This window comes from Homarus americanus, unplaced genomic scaffold, assembly GCF_018991925.1.
Source record: "Homarus americanus isolate GMGI-L3 unplaced genomic scaffold, GMGI_Hamer_2.0 scaffold24523, whole genome shotgun sequence".
NCBI lineage: Eukaryota > Metazoa > Arthropoda > Malacostraca > Decapoda > Nephropidae > Homarus > Homarus americanus.
This window is the reverse complement of record NW_024744357.1, coordinates 5,801,868-5,825,279: the sequence shown is the minus strand read 5'-3', so window position 1 is coordinate 5,825,279 and position 23,412 is coordinate 5,801,868. Positions and strand designations below refer to the sequence as shown.

Here is a 23,412-nt window from a genome sequence, read left to right as displayed (position 1 = left end):
ATCTTTCAGTAGATCTTTATTGCCTGCACACCAGCCCCAAGATATAGTTGGTCATCTGGGAGGTGGTCCTCTACTTTGTTGGGCTCAATTGAATTTATCATGTCTATTTAGGGCGGTCTTGTCTATAACATCATCTCAAGACATCAAGGTACAGGTTCTTTGAAGTAACATGTAAGAGGTGAATGGTTGGTTCTGTCTTCTGAAAAAGTTTGTTAAATTTATTGAACTTTGGAAGAATAAAATTAAAAACGAAAATAGAAATGAATTGAAGGGTCTTTAAGGCCATCAAGAATAAGTTTAATTGAGGTCAGCTTGTCCTTCTGATATTTGTCCCGAAAGTACAGTTGTAGTGGCTGTCATTGCTCTAGCGAAGATGCCATGTAGTGACAGCCATCTGGTTTATGCGACGTGCAATATTTTATGGGGCTTTACGTCACAGAAATCTTGAAACTGCTGAAATTCGCTTTTGCTCTTTGCACTTTGGTTGAAGTAAATGTTTCGTACTAAGTCTTCACACATTATGTTGTAGCTGCCTGTGACGCACATAGGTGGACGGAATGACAGATACAACGAAATACTGTGATATTTGGTGCAGTAATATTTCTGTTGTGCATATGCGAGATTTTACGCAGTTTGAGAGTTGATATTTCGGCAAACAAATCTGTACGGCATAGACAGCGGTGTGCTCTATTGGGGTCGTCGTCCTGACCCAATCCTAGAAACTCCTCACAGTGAAGCCACGCAGCCCTAAATGTTCGCTTTGGCGGCATTGTTCATCAAGTTTTCTGCAAACTAAAGTAAATGGGTTAAAAGAGGAACTGAGGGAGAGGGAGGAGGAGATATAATGAACAATTATATTCAATATATACTGTACAATATATTGACAATGAGAACCAATACATGTTGCTTATAACTTACCTTTTGGCTTCCTGTATGTTAAGTCTTTAACCTTGGCCAAATAGATTGGATTGACCTTACGGGTAACTCAGAATCAGAGGATTTTTTGAAACGATCCAGGACTGTTTCCTAAGTCAACGTATAACCGAACCCACCCGGGGTAATAATATACTCGACTTAGTTCTGTCGAACAGAGAAAACCTCATTAGTAATGTCGAGGTAGGGAACGAACTTGCAAACAGCGATCACCACCAGCTGCTGCCTCCTCCTACATCCTGAGGTAAAGCAGACACAGGAACCCCCCCCCCCCTCACCACCCCCTCTACTGTTTACAACACATAAGAACATAAGAATGGAGGAAACTGCCCAGACTGGTCAGTCCCGTTTACACCCAGCCCCTATCGCTCATATAACCATCCACCCTACTGTATGTTTGAAGCTATCCAGCGTATTAGAGTTAATGGTGATGTTTGGTAACTTGTTCCACTCGTCCACTACTCTATTTACAACCAGTGTTTACCTATTTCGCGCCTAAATCTAAATTTGTCTAATTTAAAACCATTGTTACGAGTTCGCTCCTGGTTGGATAGTTTAAGTACCTTTGTTATATCACCTTTGTTTAGCCCTGACTTCCATTTATACACCTCTATCATGTCGCCCCTCACTCTACGTCTCTCGAGGGAGTGCAAATTAAGATGCTTTAACCTGTCTCTATACTCAAGGTTCCTTATGCCCTGTAATACAGTGTCAGGAGTTCTAACTTGTCGTCACGTCAGGGGTGGAAGACACGCACAGAAGGAGGAGGAGGAGAGTGTGTGTCCTACCATACGCCTCACCACCCAGGACACAGTACAGTACATGACGGTACACCAGTCCTTCACACACAACTCTCTCCAGTGAGTGAGAGAGAGAGAGAGAGAGAGAGAGAGAGAGAGAGAGAGAGAGAGATAAATTCACCATAGCATTTAGTAGAGATTGACCCATCAGTCAACCAATCATCTGGACACACCAGCTAACAGTGTGGTCGACAAGTTCACCCGCCAGAAGTAACTGAAGGGTTGTTCTATAGAGATTTAATCATGCATTGTGGGTGAGGACAGACCGTGGGGTGAGGACTGCTTATCTCCATAGCAGCAGCCGTACGCACAATGAAGTAGATAAGCCCGGCCCAGTGACACGAGGAAGATGTCTCTCTCTCTCTCTCAGGCTAGGAAGGTGTCATCATAGCATCATCACCACCACCATCACACCACACACACACACTACATCCTTGACCACCGAAGGGTCAAGACGTACCTGGCACTCCTCTCGGAGCAGCCAGGTCAACTGTTAAGTTGGCCCATACCAACCCCCTCCCCTGAACCCTCCTCCCCACCGGAATATCAACAAGTTCTCGCCAGAAGTTACAATTTCATTTAGGAAAGGAACGGAACCTGTGTTAAACAGAGGTGAACAGTGGTGAACAGTGCTTAAGTCAGTGAGAACAACTCAACAGTAACAGTCGTACCCAAGTTAACCTTCACACAGTGAGGTCCCAGGTACCCAGCGATAACGGCCCGTGAGACCCAACAACAACCAGCGATGTGTTAATCCGTCTACGATAGGAAGACCTAAGACCACACCTCACTCATATAACACCATCTGTGAGGGAATTACTACACCACGTCAGGTCCCTCATAACACCATCTGTGAGGGAATTACTACACCACGTGAGGTCCCTCATAACACCATCTGTGAGGTAATTACTACACCACGTGAGATCCCTCATAACACCATCTGTGAGGTAATTACTACACCACGTGAGGCCCCCTCATAACACCATCTGTGAGGGAATTACTACACCACGTGAGGCCCCTCATAACACCATCTGCGAGGGAATTACTAAACCACGCCAGGTCCCTCATAACACCATCTGAGGGAACTACTACACCACGTGAGTTCCTCCTAACACCATCTGGGAGGGAGTTACTACACTACAAGTTTGCTGTTCAACACCTACATTAATCTGTATGTTCACTGTATGTTCCTTTACCTTTCTCTAATGAAGGCTTTTGTTAAACCACCAATGTATGTAATAAGTCATTTATGTCCAATGTATATTTTCAGCCTTCGGGCTGCAGAATTTTTTTCAATAAACCGTTAATTATTATTATTATTATTACAAGTACAAACAGGCACTAGTCGATCCCTTGTTTACCCTGATGAGATGTATCAAGTAAAACATGTGTATGGAGCAAGTAACAAGATCACTAGATGTTGTAACTGATAGACTAAGGTTAGGATATAAGTACCTCTGGCAGTATGTTCCTCAAGCAGAAGTGAACAAGACTAAGTGTGTGGCCAGACATATGGCCACACACTCCAACACTAGGTCCTCGAGTGTGTGGCCAGACATATGGCCACACACTCCAACACTAGGTCCTCGAGTGTGTCATGATAGAACCCTTTAGGGACAGGTCCAAGCTCACTGTGGGTGAAATGGCACAACACTTTATCTCTAATGGCAAGATGGCCGACATATTAAGATTGTATCCACTGTTTTACACTCAGTAGCTATATCAGTTCCCCTGTATGGAACCAAACACAATGTGCTTGATACTTCTCACGCAGGTGTTAACAAGTTACCCTTTATGTATAGAACTAAACAAATAATGTCATAATATCCTGACAACGGGGGTTAGTTATACTGACCCTTTGTAAACTCTACTCTGTAATCCTTTTGCACTACCGCTCACAGGTTGAGTATGGGGTGCACAATAAACTAGCCGCTGTAAGTGGTAAAAAAAAACTCACACCACCACACCTCCCTCCACCCCCACAGATCAATGGTCGACTCACCAAAGGTCACCCAGAAGGTAGAGGCAGGTCACGCCGTCCTCCAAGTGAACCTGTAGACCAGATTAAATAATAGAAACCCAACTGTCTCCAAGTGGACCCAACCTTCCCGGCTGTCTTCCTGACCTGACCCAACCTAAACTAACCCTGATAAATTTTCCTCCTCTCCTGCTCCCCCGCCCCTTCCTTCTTACCCCCTCTTCTTTCCTTCTACCTCCTCCTCCTTCCTCTTTACCTCTTCCTACCACTACACTCGGGTCATAATACATCTTAACAACAAAGATACAAAATAAATGTACTGTACCTCGTGTTGCGGGTTCCCCTTTAACTGAGGAGACAAATAAATACATAAATATAAACACAACATCTATAACCACGAACAGTCAATATAAACACAACATCTATAACCACGAACAGTAAATATAAACACAACATCTATAACCACGAACAGTCAATATAAACACAACATCTATAACCACGAACAGTCAATATAAACACAACATCTATAACCACGAACAGTAAATATAAACACAACATCTATAACCACGAACAGTCAATATAAACACAACATCTATAACCACGAACATTATATATAAACACATTTATTTAACACTCATTAATTATATTCTGTAACATAACAAAAGTAGGATTGATACTTTTATTAACATATACGTAAATAAAAGACAATTAAGTGAAGCGTTGATAAAGACAATATTTAAAAAAAAAAGTTTACAAATATTCAGTAAAACCGCGAGAAATACTCAAGGATCAACCAGACCAACAGTTGTGTAGCCCCGTAAAAATCTTCTGGGTGGTCATAATCCAAACAATATCCGCCATTAGCTCACTCGCTGATGGTTTACACAGGAAGTACACATCCACCTACACGACCCCCCCTTTACCTACACCCAGGTCCCTCCCCCCCCCCCTCACCTCCACCACCGGAAGTTTCACACATCCATTCACGGGAGGCTGGACTAGAACACGCACACACCTATGCATGTATACACTCCTGGCACACACACACATGAACAGAACTATACACATGGAGCTAAAAATATACACCTTTAACTACACTATACACCCCCCCCCCCTTCCCTAGCCCACTACAGTATTACTCTTAACTAGGGAACAACATAACCTCTATTTAGCGGACTACATGGAGAAGAAAGTCCCTTAAATCGAGGGTTTATTAGATATGAAACCCCCATATAACGAGCTAAAGTGATCAAAGTCCCTTATATCGAGGTGTCCATTAGATATGAAACCCCTCCATTAACGGACTATATGGAGAGAGATATCCGTTATATGGAGGGTTTACTGTACTCGGGTAACAATGGATCCTATACCATACAGTCGTCCACTAATATGGGGTTATGTTGTGGAGCAGTAGACACAGGGAGATTCTTACCTTGCAGGGACCCTTGATGATCAGCGCTGCCATCACCTGTGGAGGAATATAGATATCAGTTCTTGTGTTAAACTATGTAAGAGGTGGGCGATGGTGGGTGGAGGTGGGCGATGGTGGGTGGGGAGTGGAGGTTGGGTAGTGGTGGGTGGGGGTAGTGGGGTGGGCGATGGTGGGTGGGGTAGAGGTGGGCGATGGTGGGTGAGAGTGGAGGCTGGGTAGTGGTGGGTGGGCAGCGGAGGTGGGCAGTGGTGGGTGAGGTAGAAGGAAATGAAGGAAAAAAGTTAGAGGAAAAAAAATAATTATACAGCATCTAAACATTCCTTTTTAAATACACCTAGCCTAACCTTTTGTTTGATTTCTTAAATATTAATGGTATTAAAGATCACTTTCCCTAGTCAATACTGTGGCCTATTCCTGTGGCTATATTTCCAGTGACCAGAGAGAAGGTTGGCTGTGAAGAGTGGTGGAAAGGGCAGGAAGTGAGCGATCAGGAGTAGTGGGCAGGGCGGCAAGGGGAGGCAGGCTAGTTTTTTTTGTTAAGTAATGTACGTAATGTAATAAGGAGTAGTGTACTGTGTGTGTGTGTGTGTGTGTGTGTGTGTGTGTGTGTGTGTGTGTGTGTGTGTGTGTGTGTGTGTGTGTGTGTGTGTGTGTGTGTGTGTGTGTGTGTGTGTGTGTGTGTGTGTGTTTGTGTGATCTTTGTCAGGAAATTATCACTAGAATAAACCATAATAAGAATTTTTACACAGAGATTCATTATGGTTTCAAGGGGGAAGGAGGGAGGGGGGAAGAGTGACCTCGCTGAGAAAACTATAAAATTCACAAGTCTCAACCATGCCAGACATAAGAGGTTATACTGTACTGTGGGGCATGTCACTGGTACTGTATCTAGCATCTAAGGTTATAATAGAGAAAAAACTACCTTAGAACTTTTCAAAAAAATTATATAAGTTCGCTAAAAAAATATTTCTCACCAACAGCAGAGTAACAAAACTAATACAGTATGCAACATCAAGGACTGTACATCCTTGTTCATCTCTAATGCAACACTTGTCATAGTTGTCTTATATTAAGGAGTTGCACACCAAGAGCACACACTAATCTACACTGTAAGACTTAATGAACTATTTATTAATGTTACCCTATGAAGGTATTTTCTTATACTGTACAGTTAGCTATTAAAGTGTTCACCTCTCCTCCTGAACCACAAACCCCAAGATTAAGTCTACTGCTTCATGAGTCTGAATCTCTGGGTTGGTGGTCCAGTGGGAGAGTCTAAAGAACTTCAATAGCTGTAGCTGACTGAGACTGTGGACCCACCTACCATATACAACAATGTTAGACCAGAATAATGGGTATTTATAGATTACTCCCACCAAAAACACACTTCTGTACACTCTCTGACCTGAACTATCCGAGCTAGCTACAGGTCTCTCTCTAACTAACCCCTTCACTACAGGGACGCCACTTTTAATATTTTATTCAGCACAGATAGAGCCGTGTACACAATGGGTTAAGAGTTCAGACACGGCCAGAATAAGGATGACTTGAGGCCCAGGTGACCCCTTACTGGCTCAAGTGAAGATCCACAAAGTCAAGTAACAAAAAAGATTTAAAAGGTTAAAGGTGAATTAACTAATACTGTATGAACCTTCCAAGCTAGCCTAATACTGTACTGCATAGAGTAACATTATGGAGTCAATAACACACCTAAAATATGACCAAAAACCTGATGATATGCGGTAGGCGACAACAGTCAGAGATACATAACCTGACTGTCCACCATAATACTTACATCACCCAAACATTATATCTCATACAAGAGTTTCCAATATTAACCAACAGTACAGCACAGTACATCTTTATCTCACAGTGCTGAGATAAGGGGAATTAGATACGCTGGATAATTTACACTTTCTTGGGAACTTATCTACTGATAAGATAGAATAATTAATAATGACATTCAACATGTTAAGTGGTCTTGTCTGAGTCACTTAAAGCTGTGAAATAAGTACAGCATTAAGTCTTCCCACGAAGTACTGTGCAAGGAGACAAGACAGCAGTATCAGGTTATCACAACACTACACTGGCTTCAATCGTCTACCATTAATCTGAATATATTCACAAAACACCAAGAGTTAAAGTGTCATACTAACAGCCAACCATCTTGATGTGACAATAAAGTAGTCACCACCACTACTACCCAGATCACACACAAGGTGAAATAAACGGCTTCATATCTATAATGAGCAACAACATACTGAAGTGGTTATTTGGGCAGGTAATGTTTGGTCACCTTGTTGGAGTAACACAGACTGGGCTGATTACTGATGATGCACAGTACAGGTCATATTACTGTACTGTACCAGGTCACATTACTTTACTGTACTGCACCAGGTCACATTACTGTACTGTACCAGGTCACATTACTTTACTGTACTGCACCAGGTCACATTACTGTACTGTACCAGGTCACCATCTGACTCAACTGTCTGGGAACATCTCCATCAGTGTTAAGTGGACACCTGACCAGATACAGTACTGAATAAGGTACAGTAACAGCTGTCAAGGTCATGTATGCTGCTCTTCTGGGCCAACCATACCACCTACTGTACTGTACACACATCAAAAGGTTTCACTTAAGGTTGATTCTGAAATGTACTTTTATGTACAAAATGATGAGAATGATGACTACACTGAATAATAGATAATGCTTATAATGTAAATCAGTACTACACTGTACACTGCAGGCCTGTCTTCATATGAAAACTGAACACCCAACACACTGCAGCAGTATCACTCATGGACAAATTTGTTAAATGTTCCCTCTCACTTAATGTCAACTGTTTCACTATAGCACTGTACAGTACATACAGGTATTAAGGAAACTCCACCACACAGTACTTCAGTACGCTGGTACAGTAGATTAGTAAGGTGCAGTTTATATGTAGTTACTAAATGTAGCATGAAAGACACCAAAATTAAAATATCCTCCAGTGACGCCAAAATTATGTGTCTATTGAGAAGCTATTAATCAAATACAAAAAAAGACATAAAAATTAAGTACTGTATTGTAGCCATAATAATAAGACTACTTCTTTTGTACAAATTATTAACAATAAACTATAAGCTGTTATACAGATTGTCAACTCTCAGTCACTTCAGTAATATTGTATCTTGTTTCCCTTCACCAAAGAACAGTGTGGGTGAATACTCCACACCCCAGGCTGGTCAGTTCACCGGCACGTGAGATCACAACAATTCCTCCAGCCTTAACCCTTTGGACTCTCTGTTCAACTGCAGGTGAACAGAACATAAATGATAATAAAAACTGTATGGTGTGTTTAGTTTTTTCTGTACCTTTCATATAATGTATATACAGTACAGAACAGTATAGTATAGTACAGTATACATGTAGTACAGTATACAGTATAGTACAGTACAGTATACAGTACAGTACAGTATAGTACAGTATAGTATAGTACAGTACACAGTACAGTACAGTATACAGTACAGCACTACTGTTCTGGAGTGCTCCTCTCACACACAACACAGCTGCTGCCAAGCACTGATCACCCGACTCAAGGCTGCCACCCACACTCATGTATTTATTGCTATCTCCTCATTTTTATTTTGTTTTTACTGTAATTTAAATACAGTACATTGAGGATGTTATAATATCAAGGTTTGCTTTATAAATGTGTGTTTTGAAAATACTGTACTGTACTGTACCCTATTAAGCTGCATCACTTTCTGGCAAACATACCAGCACAACTTGACAAGATGAGAGTTCACCAAGAAATATTTTACCAATCACTCAACAAAAGTAAACAAATTATATTCATGAAGTCTTCTTACCAAATGGCAAAACATTACACTGTACCTCAGAGCAAAATATGAATTAAATTACATAATTCTTTCTCAATGACAACTTAAGTCCACTTGGGTGGATACAACACAGTTAGTTAGGTAGGTATGGTATGGTTGGTTAGTGAGTTATGGTATGGTTGGTTAGTTATGGTATGGTTAGTTAGTTATGGTATGGTTAGTTAGTTATGGTATGGTTGGTTAGTTATGATATGGTTGGTTGGTGAGTTATGGTATGGTTGGTTAGTGAGTTATGGTATGGTTGGTTAGTTATGGTATGGTTGGTTAGTTATGGTATGGTTAGTTAGTGAGGTAGGGTAGTGATCTTTGTTTGGTTCATTTTATAAAAAAAAAAATTTAAGAACGTTTCAATATCTGTTACTTCTAGAGTTTAATAACAATACAACATTCAGGAACACAACACCAGATTATATCACTGTACCACAACACCAGATTATATCACTGTACCACAACACCAGATTATATCACTGTACCACAACACCAGATTATATCACTGTACCACAATACCAGATTATATCACTGTACCACAACACCAGATTATATCACTGTCCCACAACACCAGATTATATCACTGTACCACAACACCAGATTATATCACTGTACCACAACACCAGATTATATCACTGTACCACAACACCAGATTATATCACTGTACCACAACACCAGATTATATCACTGTCCCACAACACCAGATTATATCACTGTACCACAACACCAGATTATATCACTGTCCCACAACACCAGATTATATCACTGTACCACAACATTCTATAATCTATCATTCATGCTGTCCCACCTGACCTTGAATGTTGATTTTATTGAATAACTAAATATATATCTATACACAATTCCACTTCAACAGCAATATAGCAACAATTACAAATAAACATTCTTTGTAGAGATTTAAACCATTATCTAACTCATATTTTGTACAATATTTACCTAATAGCAACACACTTACCTAACCTAACAACTTAAGTATAAAACACAATCAAGTCCCATACTAAAAAAATATACTGCAGAAAGAACATTATGTCTGAAAAGAATTAAATTACATAACTGGTAGCTAAGAGGAGGATATCCAAGTGAATTATTATACAAGTTTCACATTAGTTCACCATATATACAGACTATGCACATATACACACAATGGTTATATATACCTCATAACACCTCACATCACCTCACACATCCCCACAGCACATCACCAACACATCACCAACACCAAACACAGTAAGCCAAGGCTGAACTCCCTCCCCCCCCACCCCCTTTAAAGGAAATGTTTAGTCACCGTTAATTATCTCCCATCAGTTGATTATTTACCACATTAGTCTCACCTGACTCACTCGGCAGGCCACCACAAGTCGTCACCTTTCTTTATGAGGTAACAGCCGCCGCCGCCGCCACGCCCAGAAGGTTTAAAGAGCCGCCCACAATAGTCACGTTTGTTTACTTTGAGGGATGACCAGTGTTAACATGGTACCACGAACGTCATCAGCGGTGTATTTATTTTTGATGAGACTTAATATAACCTAACCTCTCCTGGCCAGTCTTAACCTGAAATATTATTGAATTTTTATGCTTAAAAGTTTTTATGCAAGATATTGTTTTATTCTCTTGAAATATAAATAAAATAATATATTTTTGGTTAAATTTTTGTTCGTGATAATTTCTTAACAATAGTCATATTTAGTTTACTTTAAACAGGTGTTTCCTGCGGCTGTCAACGGCGTTAGTTCTTTAACCTCTAAATGGAAATGATTTTTCAATTGATATACTCAATGAAGCAATTATATATTATATTTTATTTGAAAAAAATAGTTTATAGCAGGTAATTAATATATCGTCCCTAAGATAGTTCAGACTTTTCTCTTAAAGACTATCACCTAAAATGGCGGCCGGAGATGACCCGCCACATACAAGTTAATGATTCAGACACTTTTTTTTTAACAGTTCAACAAATATTTCCATAATGCACAAATCATGACATTATATAAAATAAGCATTAATATAAATAATACAGGTGCTTTTTACTATTAACTGGAGCACCTTAACATTACAACCCATCTCTTCATAAAGAACATCACTGAATTCCTTAATTTGTCAACACTGTCATTATAATCACGTTATGTTGCCATCAGCTGAGTGTTACCACTGAATCTGTTTCAGTTGCACAAGTTGAATTTGTTCAGGGGCGTTACATAAGAACATCAGCAAATAAGGAGTCTGCAATAGGCTGGTTGGCCTGGCCATGGCAGCTCCTGTCTTTTACTTTTATCCTCTTCACCACTGATCAGCCTGTTAGCTGCCCGGGTGATCGGTCACGTCTCTGTCACACACTGTTGGTAAGTACTGGGCTGCACTGGCTCCTGAATGTACCTGAACCTGCTCCAGTGTTGGTCAAGTCTGGTCTTGAAACAGCTCACACTCGGTGCCGTCACAACACTCTCTGGCAGATTGTTCCAAGAGTTCACAACTCTCACTCCGAAAAAGTTTGCCCTCACAGTTTTCTGGACTTGCTTCTTCAATCTTGAGCTGTGACCCCTTGTGGGCGAGCGTCCGCCAGCTCCAAGTAAGGACACTCAACTGAGTAGTGCCCCTGAGATGCTTATACACCTCAACTAGGTCCCCCTGCCCGTCTGTAGTATAAGCTAGGCAAGTTCAGGCGCTCCAATCTCTCAGGGTAGCTGAGGTGCCGAAGGGCAGGCACCAGTCTGGTGGCCCTCCTTTGAACATTTTCAACCAACATTAATGCTTGGTACAGTCCCTGTGGTTGAAGGTACTGTAATATATATATATATATATATATATATATATATATATATATATATATATATATATATATATATATATATATATATATATATATATATATATATATATATATATATATATATATCAGCATGAGTTAGTGGTTCAGGGAGAGAGGTGAACACTTTAGTAGTTGACTGCACCACTGTACAGTCCCTATCTCTGTACTGTTGGTGCCTGATACACCTCTACACTACACATTATCCACCTTAGGTCAATTGTCTTCCATCTTATTTATACACTACAGTCAAACCTCCATATAACAGACTTCTCTCTATATAATCTGCTGGATGGAAGTGTCACATCCGATGGCCTCTCGATATAATGGAACTTCATCTCTACAAGGGTGGATCGGGGGGCAGGGGGTGTCTTGGGGGTCCAGACCCCCCTTTTCATCAGAAAATTTCAATACTTTTTCTTTAATGCAATATTGAACTGACATTTTTGTTTAAGAAAGAAGTAATTACTTTTGACCTCAGAATGTCTCCTAATATCAAGTACATATGGCCTCAAAATGCCCATGATATTGGTCAGATTTAAAAAAATTTCTGGGGGCTTACAGCGCCTCCCCAAAACCCTCCAGCTGTGAGGGCTCACCATGTTCCCCCACCCACAAATTCTTGGACCCTCCCTTTTGATATTCCTGTATCTGGCCCTGCTCTATATAGTCCGTTAAATGGAGGTTTCACATCTAACGGACCCTTGATATAATGGACTTTCCTCTCAATATCGTCCATTAAATAGATGTTCCACTGTACAGTACTCTAGTGATACAGTAATGTAGTTATTCTTTACACTGCCACAAGCTGCCAGTATACATGTACCTACACAACATAAGTTACCCGGTAGTGTGTAAATCACCATCCATATGTACTCATTTATACACATTCAATAAGGTAAAACTGACCAATCAGATGCAGAAATGAACTCTCTGGGGGGGGGGGAAACAGGTCAGTCAAATGGGAGGTGGATAATACTATATACAGTACAGGCATCCCCCGCTTTACGGAAGGGCTGTGTCCCTGGAAAATTGACCGTATCGCAAAACCTATTTTCTCATTGACTTCCATTATAAAACTGGAGATGTGTTCCTTAGGAATTTTTTTGGCCCCAAAAAGTAATTCAAGCACTTTTATGAATGAAAATAAACAGTTATAAACACATACAATACAGTACATTAAATAATTTATGATATACCGTCTTAAAACATCAAGTTTAATATCCAATGTAATGCCTTGGCGGCTTCTTTTTTGCACTACTGCGGTCACTTCCACTTGATGGCCTCTTTCCAGTCATCTTGAATAAGGGTAATGCACTGTACTGTACTTACTGTATGTTTGTAAAAGTTAAATCAAACTGCTGGGGCGAGAAATGCGCGCACACTGGATATAAACAATGGACTGACTCTTGATGGTAGCAAACACCAAGAAATCCACACCAAACAAATTATAATATTTAACAAAAAATTTTAATTTCATTTAGTGATTTTTTTTTTCAAATTGTTAAAATTTACCCCAATTTCCGTAAGGGCGGATTTACTGGCCGTATCGCGAAATTATTGGTCATAATTGACAAATTCCGTAGGAGCGAAATTCCGCAGCCCGGGGTTCCGTAACGTGGGGGATGCCTGTATAAGGAACATCAAAGAGACTACAGATTGATTGATTTTCTTTTATCGTCTTGTTGTTCAGGTTTACAGCCAGCACTGTACAATGAGCATATTAAAACATCAACCATCACCACAGTTAACTTTGTCTCATAGGGTACAGTAGAGTACAGTATATATAATAAATAGCAAATAAAGAGACATTACTGTATACAGGTACTTTAAAGAGCACCACATTATTTACTGACTCTTGCTCACTACAGGACTACATCAACACACTAACAATCCACAAAATGTTTATGAAATTTCCTTCTAAACATAATATAATAAATGGTTTGGTCAGTGCAGTAGTACCCAAGAATTAATTTAAGGCAGGTACAGACAAGACACTAGAAAGGGGAGTGGGACATTATTCGTGCTAAAACTCTCACTTCCGACCACCAGCCTGAGGTGACGACGATCACTAGGAGCTGCAAGGCATGGATGCAATAATAATCGACGGAACATGGACCCCCCCCAAGGATAAAAGAGGCACATTCAAGTAAAATCTACCTGATACTGCACTCTGACCCCCACAGTTTCATGAGATAAAAATTATATTTCCTAAATATTTTCTTTGTGACTAAAAAATAATGAAGAGAACAATGTTGTGGTGTACTGGTAAAAAAACAATAACCACAGAGAGAGAGAGAGAGAGAGAGAGAGAGAGAGAGAGAGAGCTAGGTTGATAATGTACTGGATAGATAAGTATTATGTAAATTTGATCACAACATACGGTACACAATTTATCTGGGGTTTACTGTATTATGTGTGATGTTGTGGATGATGTACTGTATGTGGTGGAGTCTCCATGTTAAACAAATGGAAAACTCACACAGAATTAAAAACAAAAGCCACCTTACTGTACTAGTGTGACACATAATGCATTTATTATCACCAACATCGAACATTCTGATGATTATATCACATCTTGTATATAATAAACAAGATTTGGTTCACTGAAGAGCAATACTAATATTAAAATAAGTACATACTACATTCTCTTTAAATTGGTACCGACAAAATATAACACACAAACGACTAGCATAACAACAGAGTGGATCACTGAAATACCCAAACACTAAAACATTACGTAGAGGGGATGGATAATCTGCCTTGTTTACCATACATATACTTGCTGCAGATGTTTCCAAAGTAAATAGCACCTAAAAACATTGAATATTTAGTATATTCACAACCCCCTTTGAAAGACAAGTACAGTACTGTATATTCACCATCACCCACGTGGTCTCATCCCTAAACGATTCTTATTATACATCAATCCCAGTTTCAACAGACCCGAGTTAACCTGAAATACTGTAATGTAGTATATTCCAAGTTAGGATGGATTTCAAACCTAAATCAAATACAACATCTATGTTAAATATGCTTGTGATGTTATATTATGTAAGAGTGGTTGTAAAATCTGGACTAATAATGACACATCACCTGACACCGATGACTAACCCAGACAAAGAGCTAACTACAGCAGAGGCATCCTTCAACAAGAGAGGAGGCCAGCTGGCAACACTGCTATAAAAATAATATAAATTTAGTAATCTGACATATAGAATCACTTAGTCAAAGGCACTTTTTTCATGATTCATTGTATTAACAGAAACAAAACTCCTGTTCTTTTCAACCTGCAAACATTCAACAACCCAGAAGCCTCTTACAAGTGTGAACTACAGTACAGTACTAGTTCAAAATTATATACAAACAACATATGGCTTTTGGGAGAGCTTCCACATGCAAAGGACCGTTCTTATGATAAATACTGTAATAAACGTTAGTAAAACAAGTACAGCACATCTGAATCGTATTGTCTGTTCATTACCAGTCAAAAATAATATTCTATTACTAGTACCCGGATTAAATGGGACACAGCTCTTTAACTCTTCCCGGCGTCTCAGGTTTAATGAGCACGGGAGCATTAGCGATGCGCGACACTATGGCAGACACGTCTTTGGGCAGCAAGGAGACTCCCCAGATCTCCGCCAAAAGGTCATCTACAGTGTTGTCCAGTCTCTTGTGGGCCAAGTTTTCATAATAATAATCCACCTCTATTATAGGGAAGATGATAGCCTGGAAAAAAAAATAGTTATTGACAAATGATGATATGGCTGATACTGCCAACATATACTTAACCACTATCAACTATCTCCAGATCAGAATGAAAATTTACTGTTGAAATACCCATTATTGTATACAGACTATACACACACACTGAGGACAATACACACTGGGTTAATGAATAAACTCACTTTACATTGGTTAAGTGAGACAAAGTCACATAAAGGTCAAATACTGTACTGTAATGTACCTGCTTAAATGGTGCGTTCTCATTGTCACAATAAGCGTGAAATATCATGGCAGCTTCCCCAGGGATGGCCTCAATACTGTGTATCACAGCTGCATGGGTCTCTGACAACCCCTGAAGAACATTATCTAACTCCTGTTTCAGTGTTCTGGGGTGAACGTGCATATCACTCTTGACGTCATACATTACAAATCTGGAATCTGCAGACATGAATATTGAAATATATTGTAGTAGTTCAATATTTTTATGGTTGAGGTTACATTTACACACCCTGTACTGTACTGTACACACTGACATCTACCATAGATGGTACACAACACACTACTAATGGAGCACTACTGTGGATTTGATTTTTTTTTTATTTCCTTCTTTAACCCGTCATTATTCCTCATGAATTTGTCTTTCACTGATCAATTGTTAATACAGGAAGAAACTGTAGCATTGTACCTAGAGAAAACCAGTGATGTTCAGTGGTGTTATAGTGCTGTACTGGATAGCAACCTTTTCACATCTGAGCCTGGATTAAGTCCCATACACAGTAGTGAGAAGCAAACCTGCTACCACTGTGCGTAAATGCTCTAAACTGCATTGAGAATCTCATTCGTTCATCTTTGCTTAGTTTTCAACACCAATTTTACTTCTCTGAGGAGGATATTACCCTCTTACCATGTCCAGAAGGAAGAAAACTAAACAATTCCTGTGAATATTAGTTGGTACAGATGTGAGTTTGTACCTAAAGTCCTATGTATCAACAACATATGTAATAAGCACAATACAATACTACATACAGGCTTCTGGAGTTAACATAACTCACAAGGGAGAAGAAAATGTGGGTGTGTCGTAATAACTAAGAGGAACATTATGCTACCCCTTACATGGAGTCCTCGACCTGCTCACTTTAACCTCTACTGCTAACTAATACAACATTAAAAGAAGCACATCACAACTTACCCCCAAATGCATAATTAACAGCTTCTGCAATCTTGTGTATGAGGCAGGTCGCAGTTCCTCGAGCATCCTTCGGTGCCACCACGAGTATGATGGCCGGCTGCCTTGGATTCTGAACCATTATAGAGTCTATCTGACCAATCAACTGGACCCAAAAGTGTCTTGGTTGAGTAATTTGGGCATTTATTGTTTGGAGTTCATTTTTCAAATCTTTATACACTTCTTCAACTGATTTCTTGTGCACTTTGGACTTCTGAAGTTTATCAGTTTCTTCTACATGATAGTAAAGAACTAAAATGGACACTAAGACCAGAGTAAAGAAGAAGATCAACGTGACAGGTGAAGCTCCTCTCCTGGACTGTTTAGTGTCTTTATGAATCAAATCTGGATATATTTTTTTACCAGGTGATCCCTTCATGGGGGTAAGGGGGTTGTCTTTTCTTGGTGAACTGGGGCCACTTCTCGAAGAACACCGGGAGTGAGTACTGCCGTAGGAATCATTTAGTGAGCCAGTATCTGACTTTGAGAAGGGAACCCTCTTTGGTGACAAGTCAAAGTCATCTGGCAGAGGAAGTGGTAATTCTGGATATAGCCGTGGAGACCTGTCGGACGTGATGCGGTCTACTTCATCGCCATAGTCTGTCCCCTGAGTGTCTTCATCACTACTCATATCATCTTTTGTCTGTAAGTAACACATTAGTTTACCATCAGATCAATAATTAAACCACAAGACATCCAGGTACTGAAATCTTCTTTATATTTAAGGCTAGACACACATGTTATGCTACCAGCTAGGAACTAACTGAACAATTAGTTATACCTTCCAGCTATAACCATGACCCTTGGAAAGAGCTGTCATTTCCATCAGAATGCTAATGAGTCAAACATCATGTAAGCAAAGTGGGTCAGTCCCGTCCACTTTTCAGTCAGTAAAACATCTACTGGTGCCAGTGAATTAATTAACTACAGTATTACAGTCTGAGTCAATGAGAAGACTTTAGACTTCAGGATTCCTTCTGCACCAGGATGCTTCACAGCTCACAGGAAGTGGACCTTGTCCTCAGTGTTGGGTCTTGTCTTGAGTAAACACTACAGTACAGTACAGTAATCCTGACTCCTATTTCAGACACATACAACTGGTAGTTCATGAACATGCAAGATATCCCTATCCAGTGGGAGAAAAAATCTTTATAACACCAGCAAGAAAGGCTGACTTGCTTACTGTGAAACTGATCTTTCTTCCTTGATATAGTATGGTTCAAGGTTAATCCCTCATACTGATTTGTCAACGAGATTCAATTGGGTCGTGGCAAAACAAACTCTCGGCTATAAGTATAGAGTGAGATCCACCTTACCCTGATAGAGCACAGACCTACATAGCCCAGCCATCACTACAAATTTCATGAGACCTAAGAGAGAGAGAGATACTATAGCAGTCACTTCCTCCTCCCACCTGGAACTGGTGTCTACTGGCCAACACATCAACACTCAGGAGTGAGGTGTTGTTGTCCCACCTTTAAACTAAACACTGGGCTTGAGTATACACATTTGTACCCATTTTGTCTACTCTGAAAATATCACATATTCCCAGAATGTCTACTGTCAGTTAATGATGACCTGAGCTAAACTAACTTAATGGGAAGTAGATGAAATGGAATTAGACAGACTGATATGTTACTGAGTACACATGACCCCTTCGTCTTCTACTTTAAATGGAAACACCTGCATGTGTGTACTGTACTGTGCTGTGCTGTACTTCTAAGACCACTATCAAGAGCTGTCATTATAGCTTGATGGTGTAGCTGATACAGTAATTTCTTTAGTTCTTACACATTATTTCAAAGGTTTAACCTAGATTTTAAACCTGTAGACCAAGTTGGCTGTGTAACACAAGTCACTCAGGGAGGCCATGGTTATAAACTTATAACACTGTACAGAACTCTACTTAAGAGGACATTTTCTGTTCACCATCCTATTTAAGACAAATTATCATGTGATCCACTTTAATAGTTTTGTCAAATAATTCCAGCTTACTTTATAACGTGCCGGAGATCGCCCAGCATTTCCTCGACTTCGCGTGCGAGGAGATTTTTCACCCAAAGAAGGCGGAGAAGTACTACTGTCACGGAGACCTGGTCGAGCAGTTGCTCTGGTTTCCACTTTCGGATTAGGCATTGTTGATGTCTGTAAAACACAAGAATATAGTACAGATAACTGAAGTTCGATTATTTTATAAAAATCACATGAAAGTTTGACAGATTTTTCTTTTAGACAAGAGATAAGACCAAAAAATTAATGACATAAATAAACAGTTACAGCCTCCTATTATATTCTGAGAGCTTTATCCCTGTACACTACAGAGGGTCCTCGTTATAAACAGTTAATTAGCACCGGAAAAACGTCTCAAATAATGAATCCACTTAAAGCGATGAATTAATCCCATAATAAATAACAGAAATACAGTAGATCATATTGGGACCAAGACATTACACACAACACTAACAAAAGTTATGATGTCTTTTAACAATTATTTACCTTAGAACATTTGTTAAACATTTGGTAAAACAATATTTTAAGAAAATATTTAACTTTATAAGTTATCTAACATCCTTAAAGTTCATTGGGGTCGGTGTGTCGAGGACAGGTAGCGACCCGGTGGTCTGCAGCAACTGTTGCTGGTGCACACTCACTCCAGTGGATCATTGAGACAAAATACTTATTATAATGTTTTAAAAATATTTTTTTTAACCTAATAAAATATTTGGCATGATGGAGGTGGGTGTTGGGGGATGGAGAATTAGTCGGAGGATGAAAAAGAAACAGGACCGGGTGGATTGGCCACTCCCACTCTCCTTTTACCTAATCACTTCTAACTTTACATCTATACTATAGCTGTGTGCTTCCTTTTGAGCGCTGCACCACCCTGTTTGGGTTGGGAACTCGTGGCGACAAAAATAATAAAATAATTCACCACAACAAAGGCAGGACTAAACTCAACACAGCTCAGGTCACAACAAAAGATCACTTGGTGGCAAGATCGTCAACAGTCTAAGTGTACAAACATTCACACACCATATTCACTCTTTATTACACAGGGACAAATTTCTGACAGCAGCATGCCAATGAAAGAGATCGCACAACAATTCACCACCACAAAGAACTTTGCTATTCAAAAAACAATATTTAACAACTTTAGATGTGAAGGTGCAGCAGATAACCCCACAGGGGAACCATATAGCAAGGGTAATACAAAACTATGAAAGCACATAGTGAAAATTGCCAAATCCCAAAACAATTTATATGTCTTGTGAATATTCACCAATTCCGGTAAAGCTCTTGCTACCATTTGTCAAACATGCATTACAATAAATCAAAATCTAATTTTTAATTGACAATCACTAATAAAAAATCAATTATGATCTAAGGTCAACATTGAAAATCCATCAATCTCAGATTTGTATAATTCACACGAGCATCACAATCACCAGTTTGGTTTTAATGCTAACTTATTTGTTTACAAAAAGCTGGAGCTGGAAAATAAATCTGTTTTTATGCATGTCTAGACTCTATTACATTACACTATTTCACTGCACTTTCCTACAAGATTTACATAATATTTTTTGGAATCATAGATAAAGCTAAAATTTTTATTTCATTCCGGGGCCCGGGGCCCCTCCCTTAATCTGGCCCTGAATAGTTGGTAATAAGCTTTAATAACACTGTGACAGCAGCCACCTTTGCATGGTATATATACTAATAAGTATGGATTATCTCTTGAATTGGGTGCAAGTAATCTTGGGTACGAGTTATCTCGTGAGTTGGGTACAAATTATCTTAGGTACAAGTTGGTGTGGGTACAGGTTAACTTTTTTTAGTATGAGTTGTCTTGGGTACGAGATGACCCTAACCCACATAACCTCACATATCCTAGTTTAGTTTAGCTTAGCCTAGCCTAGCCTAGCCTAGCCTAGCCTAGCCTAGCCTAACCTAACCTAACCAGAAATCATTCCATAAAATGACTTACTGGTTTACCTCTGTATACCTGCAGTGTCTTGGCACATAGTAAACTGTATACCTCCACGATCTATGTATACCTGCACTGTCTTGGCACATAATAAACTGTATACCTCCACGATCTATGTATACCTGCACTGTCTTGGCACATAGTAAACTGTATACCTCCACGATCTATGTATACCTGCACTGTCTTGGCACATAATAAACTGTATACCTCCACGATCTATGTATACCTACACTGTCTTGGCACATAGTAAACTGTATACCTCCACGATCTATGTATACCTGCACTGTCTTGGCACATAGTAAACTGTATACCTCCACGATCTATGTATACCTACCTACACTGTCTATATTCGTGCTGGAATCTATACACGCAAATAATAGAGCCATTTCTATACAACTTTAAACCTGTATGATAATTTTAGAGAATAAATATTAACAGAATATTTACCCCATCACCAACACCCACAAGAAGCGTTCGTGTAAGAGCCTGGCTGAGCAATGACTTCACTCACAGAGACAAATAATAATGTTCCTTGATTTAACTCTCATTTAGGTTGGCTTAGGCTGGTTCTGCCGTTTCCATAGGTCTATCTGCCTCTGTGTGATCAAGTATTTCCTATGTGGTTAGGTGAGTACTTAGTCCAGACCGTCATATATATATATCTTTGATCCTTTCTGTGGCCGAGTACAGCAAAATATGGTAAAGTAGCTGTGGCCATAAATACCAATAACAACTGTAGTTATATAATTATACTGTATTTAAGCTCAGTAAAATACAGGAGATAAGTATAATTTTACTCCCAAAATAGGGCAGCACTACTAAAATATTCGTGTACTCTACAGTGTAACGGGCCGAGTTTTCTCTTTTCAATAATTTACCATCCAGCTGCTCTTTACTGTTAGTATTCTATTTACTCATATACTTATTTGTTCTGTGTAGCATTCTTCCAATGAGTACCCTGTTTTATATACTTATTCTTTTTCCATTCTTTACATATATATTTATTCTTATATAAGTAATTCTCTTCTCAGTTCCGTATGTTCTTTATCTTAATCTTTCATGATCTATATATTTAATAATTTCTGTCATTAGTTCCACAATGAACATACATGTCTTATCTTTCTTTTCTTATATCTTCCAAGACTTTCATTTCGTTCATATCTATTATATTCTCAGTTTCAATGTTCTTACCTTTCGGAAGTATACAGTTTTATTTCTATTCTTATACATGGGTTAGTCTGGGGAACCATGTTACTCTTAGTACAACTCTTTTTATACTTAGACAGGGTAACTGCCACCACCCAGACTTTTCATTATATAACAACTCATGGAAGGGTTTTGGGTAGTGTGGTAGATGTATAGGCACGTGAGTAAGTATTATTTTCTGGGAACCAATGTTTAGGAGTAGAATGGTGATACTCAGATTACTAATTCAATATTTATTAACACAGTGAGTGGAGAAGATGCATCTTAGATTCACTCAGGCTAAACAGAACCGAAATTAACTCATTAAGTCATCAAACACTTCAAGAACGTATTACCTCATTAAATACCTCCAAATACTTATTACTTCATTAGACAATTGTGGTATTATTCCTCTGACAAATGAGATTCAGTAATTATACACAAGATATCACTGGACCCCCAGGTCTTACTTTTACAAGTAACAAATTACATCTTCAATTCTTGGTCACGACATTTAACAATCAATATATTACATTGTTATTGCAAGTGGATAATATGACACACTTGACCTTATCCCAAATCAAATTATAACCTCACGTTCTATCGTCATGAACATGATACTTTTCCTTCAGTTCATGTACTCATAACATATTTCCTGGTAATATCAACATTTATGGTTTCACTGCTTAACCTGGGATTTCCATCTGTTAGTTAATCCCTCAATCAAGATACAATAATACTTAGGCCCGTGTAACTGTGAGGAGTGCCTCAGGGTATATATCCCAAGTGTCTCCATGACAAATGAAGATAGCTGTCAGGGGGTCGGTGGTGGCCGACACACGCCAAGGGAGCAGGAAAAGGACTTCCCAGTTTAATCCTGTCGAATTAACGGCATCGTCCAACTCGGCTACCGACCCACGGTAGCCGATGAGTATTCAGCTCAACACACTGGCCTGGAGATATGTTGAGGAAGAGTCACGAATGCTCAATAATTAACTTCAACTATACAAAACATACGTCTGGCAACGGTCCAGCCGATATCTAAATCGCTACGTTACTCGACTTAATTGGCACAGAAGTTACTATGTTAACACATTAACACTGATATTCACAAAATTGACTAAGTTAAACTGAATTACTAGGCGGCGGGGAACACACGTGAACATACCTGGAGAGACGTTGAGGAAGAGTCACGAATGCGTGATTCTCCCTCGTGTAGAGGTATATATGTGCACCTGCTGGGCAGCTTGGGCCTCCATATTCATACCAGAAGGGTCGATCTTACCAACAACATAACTTCTCTACCATTTTGGATCACCGTATATTTAATTATGAACTCCGGTGTTCCTGATCAGGTTAATTTCCTATGTCTATTCATATAATCTAATCTGAGGTTGCCAGGAAAGGGTGGAATATACACGTTGATAACATCAATTCTGCGAGCTTAG

General features: G+C 39.4%; 2 protein-coding genes across 10 annotated transcripts in view; both read right to left on the bottom strand.

Annotated features, from left to right (window-relative positions):
• LOC121877791 (unconventional myosin-VI-like) overlaps positions 1-10,508 on the bottom strand; it is a 69,678-nt gene extending 59,170 nt beyond the window's left edge. For 7 of the 8 annotated variants that reach the window (XM_042383656.1, XM_042383661.1, XM_042383664.1 and 4 more), the window contains exons 1-3: positions 10,369-10,508; positions 5,144-5,179; positions 4,037-4,060 (exon numbers count right to left, since the gene is read on the bottom strand). In XM_042383656.1, coding sequence (XP_042239590.1) covers positions 4,037-4,060; positions 5,144-5,176 — 57 coding nt within the window. In that variant the 5' untranslated portion in view covers positions 5,177-5,179; positions 10,369-10,508. The remainder of the gene's footprint in view (positions 1-4,036; positions 4,061-5,143; positions 5,180-10,368) is intronic. The other variant, XM_042383657.1, reaches the window with a different exon arrangement.
• A 2,991-nt stretch (positions 10,509-13,499) lies between these two features.
• Positions 13,500-21,655, bottom strand: LOC121877724 (torsin-1A-interacting protein 1-like). 2 transcript variants are annotated; one of them, XM_042383579.1, is made up of 5 exons: positions 21,245-21,655; positions 18,790-18,939; positions 16,759-17,437; positions 15,811-16,007; positions 13,500-15,572 (listed from the first exon to the last, which is right to left on the bottom strand). In XM_042383579.1, exons 2-5 carry the CDS (start codon positions 18,928-18,930, stop codon positions 15,360-15,362), a joined length of 1,230 nt encoding a protein of 409 aa, XP_042239513.1. In that variant the 5' UTR covers positions 18,931-18,939; positions 21,245-21,655; the 3' UTR covers positions 13,500-15,359. The 2 variants fall into 2 exon arrangements, with proteins under 2 accessions (XP_042239513.1, XP_042239512.1); XM_042383578.1 differs by having other exon boundaries at positions 21,227-21,654.
• Positions 21,656-23,412: the final 1,757 nt, after the last annotated feature.

Excerpts from the sequence above, each read along its gene's own strand:
- LOC121877724 (XM_042383579.1), bottom strand. The coding sequence starts at position 18,930 with ATGCCTAATCCGAAAGTGGAAACCAGAGCAACTGCTCGACCAGGTCTC. Across the intron at positions 16,008-16,758 it reads TGTTAATTATGCATTTGGGG|ATTCCAGATTTGTAATGTAT; the intron begins GTAAGTTGTGAT and ends TCATGTCTGCAG. Across the intron at positions 15,573-15,810 it reads AGAACGCACCATTTAAGCAG|GCTATCATCTTCCCTATAAT; the intron begins GTACATTACAGT and ends TTTTTTTTCCAG.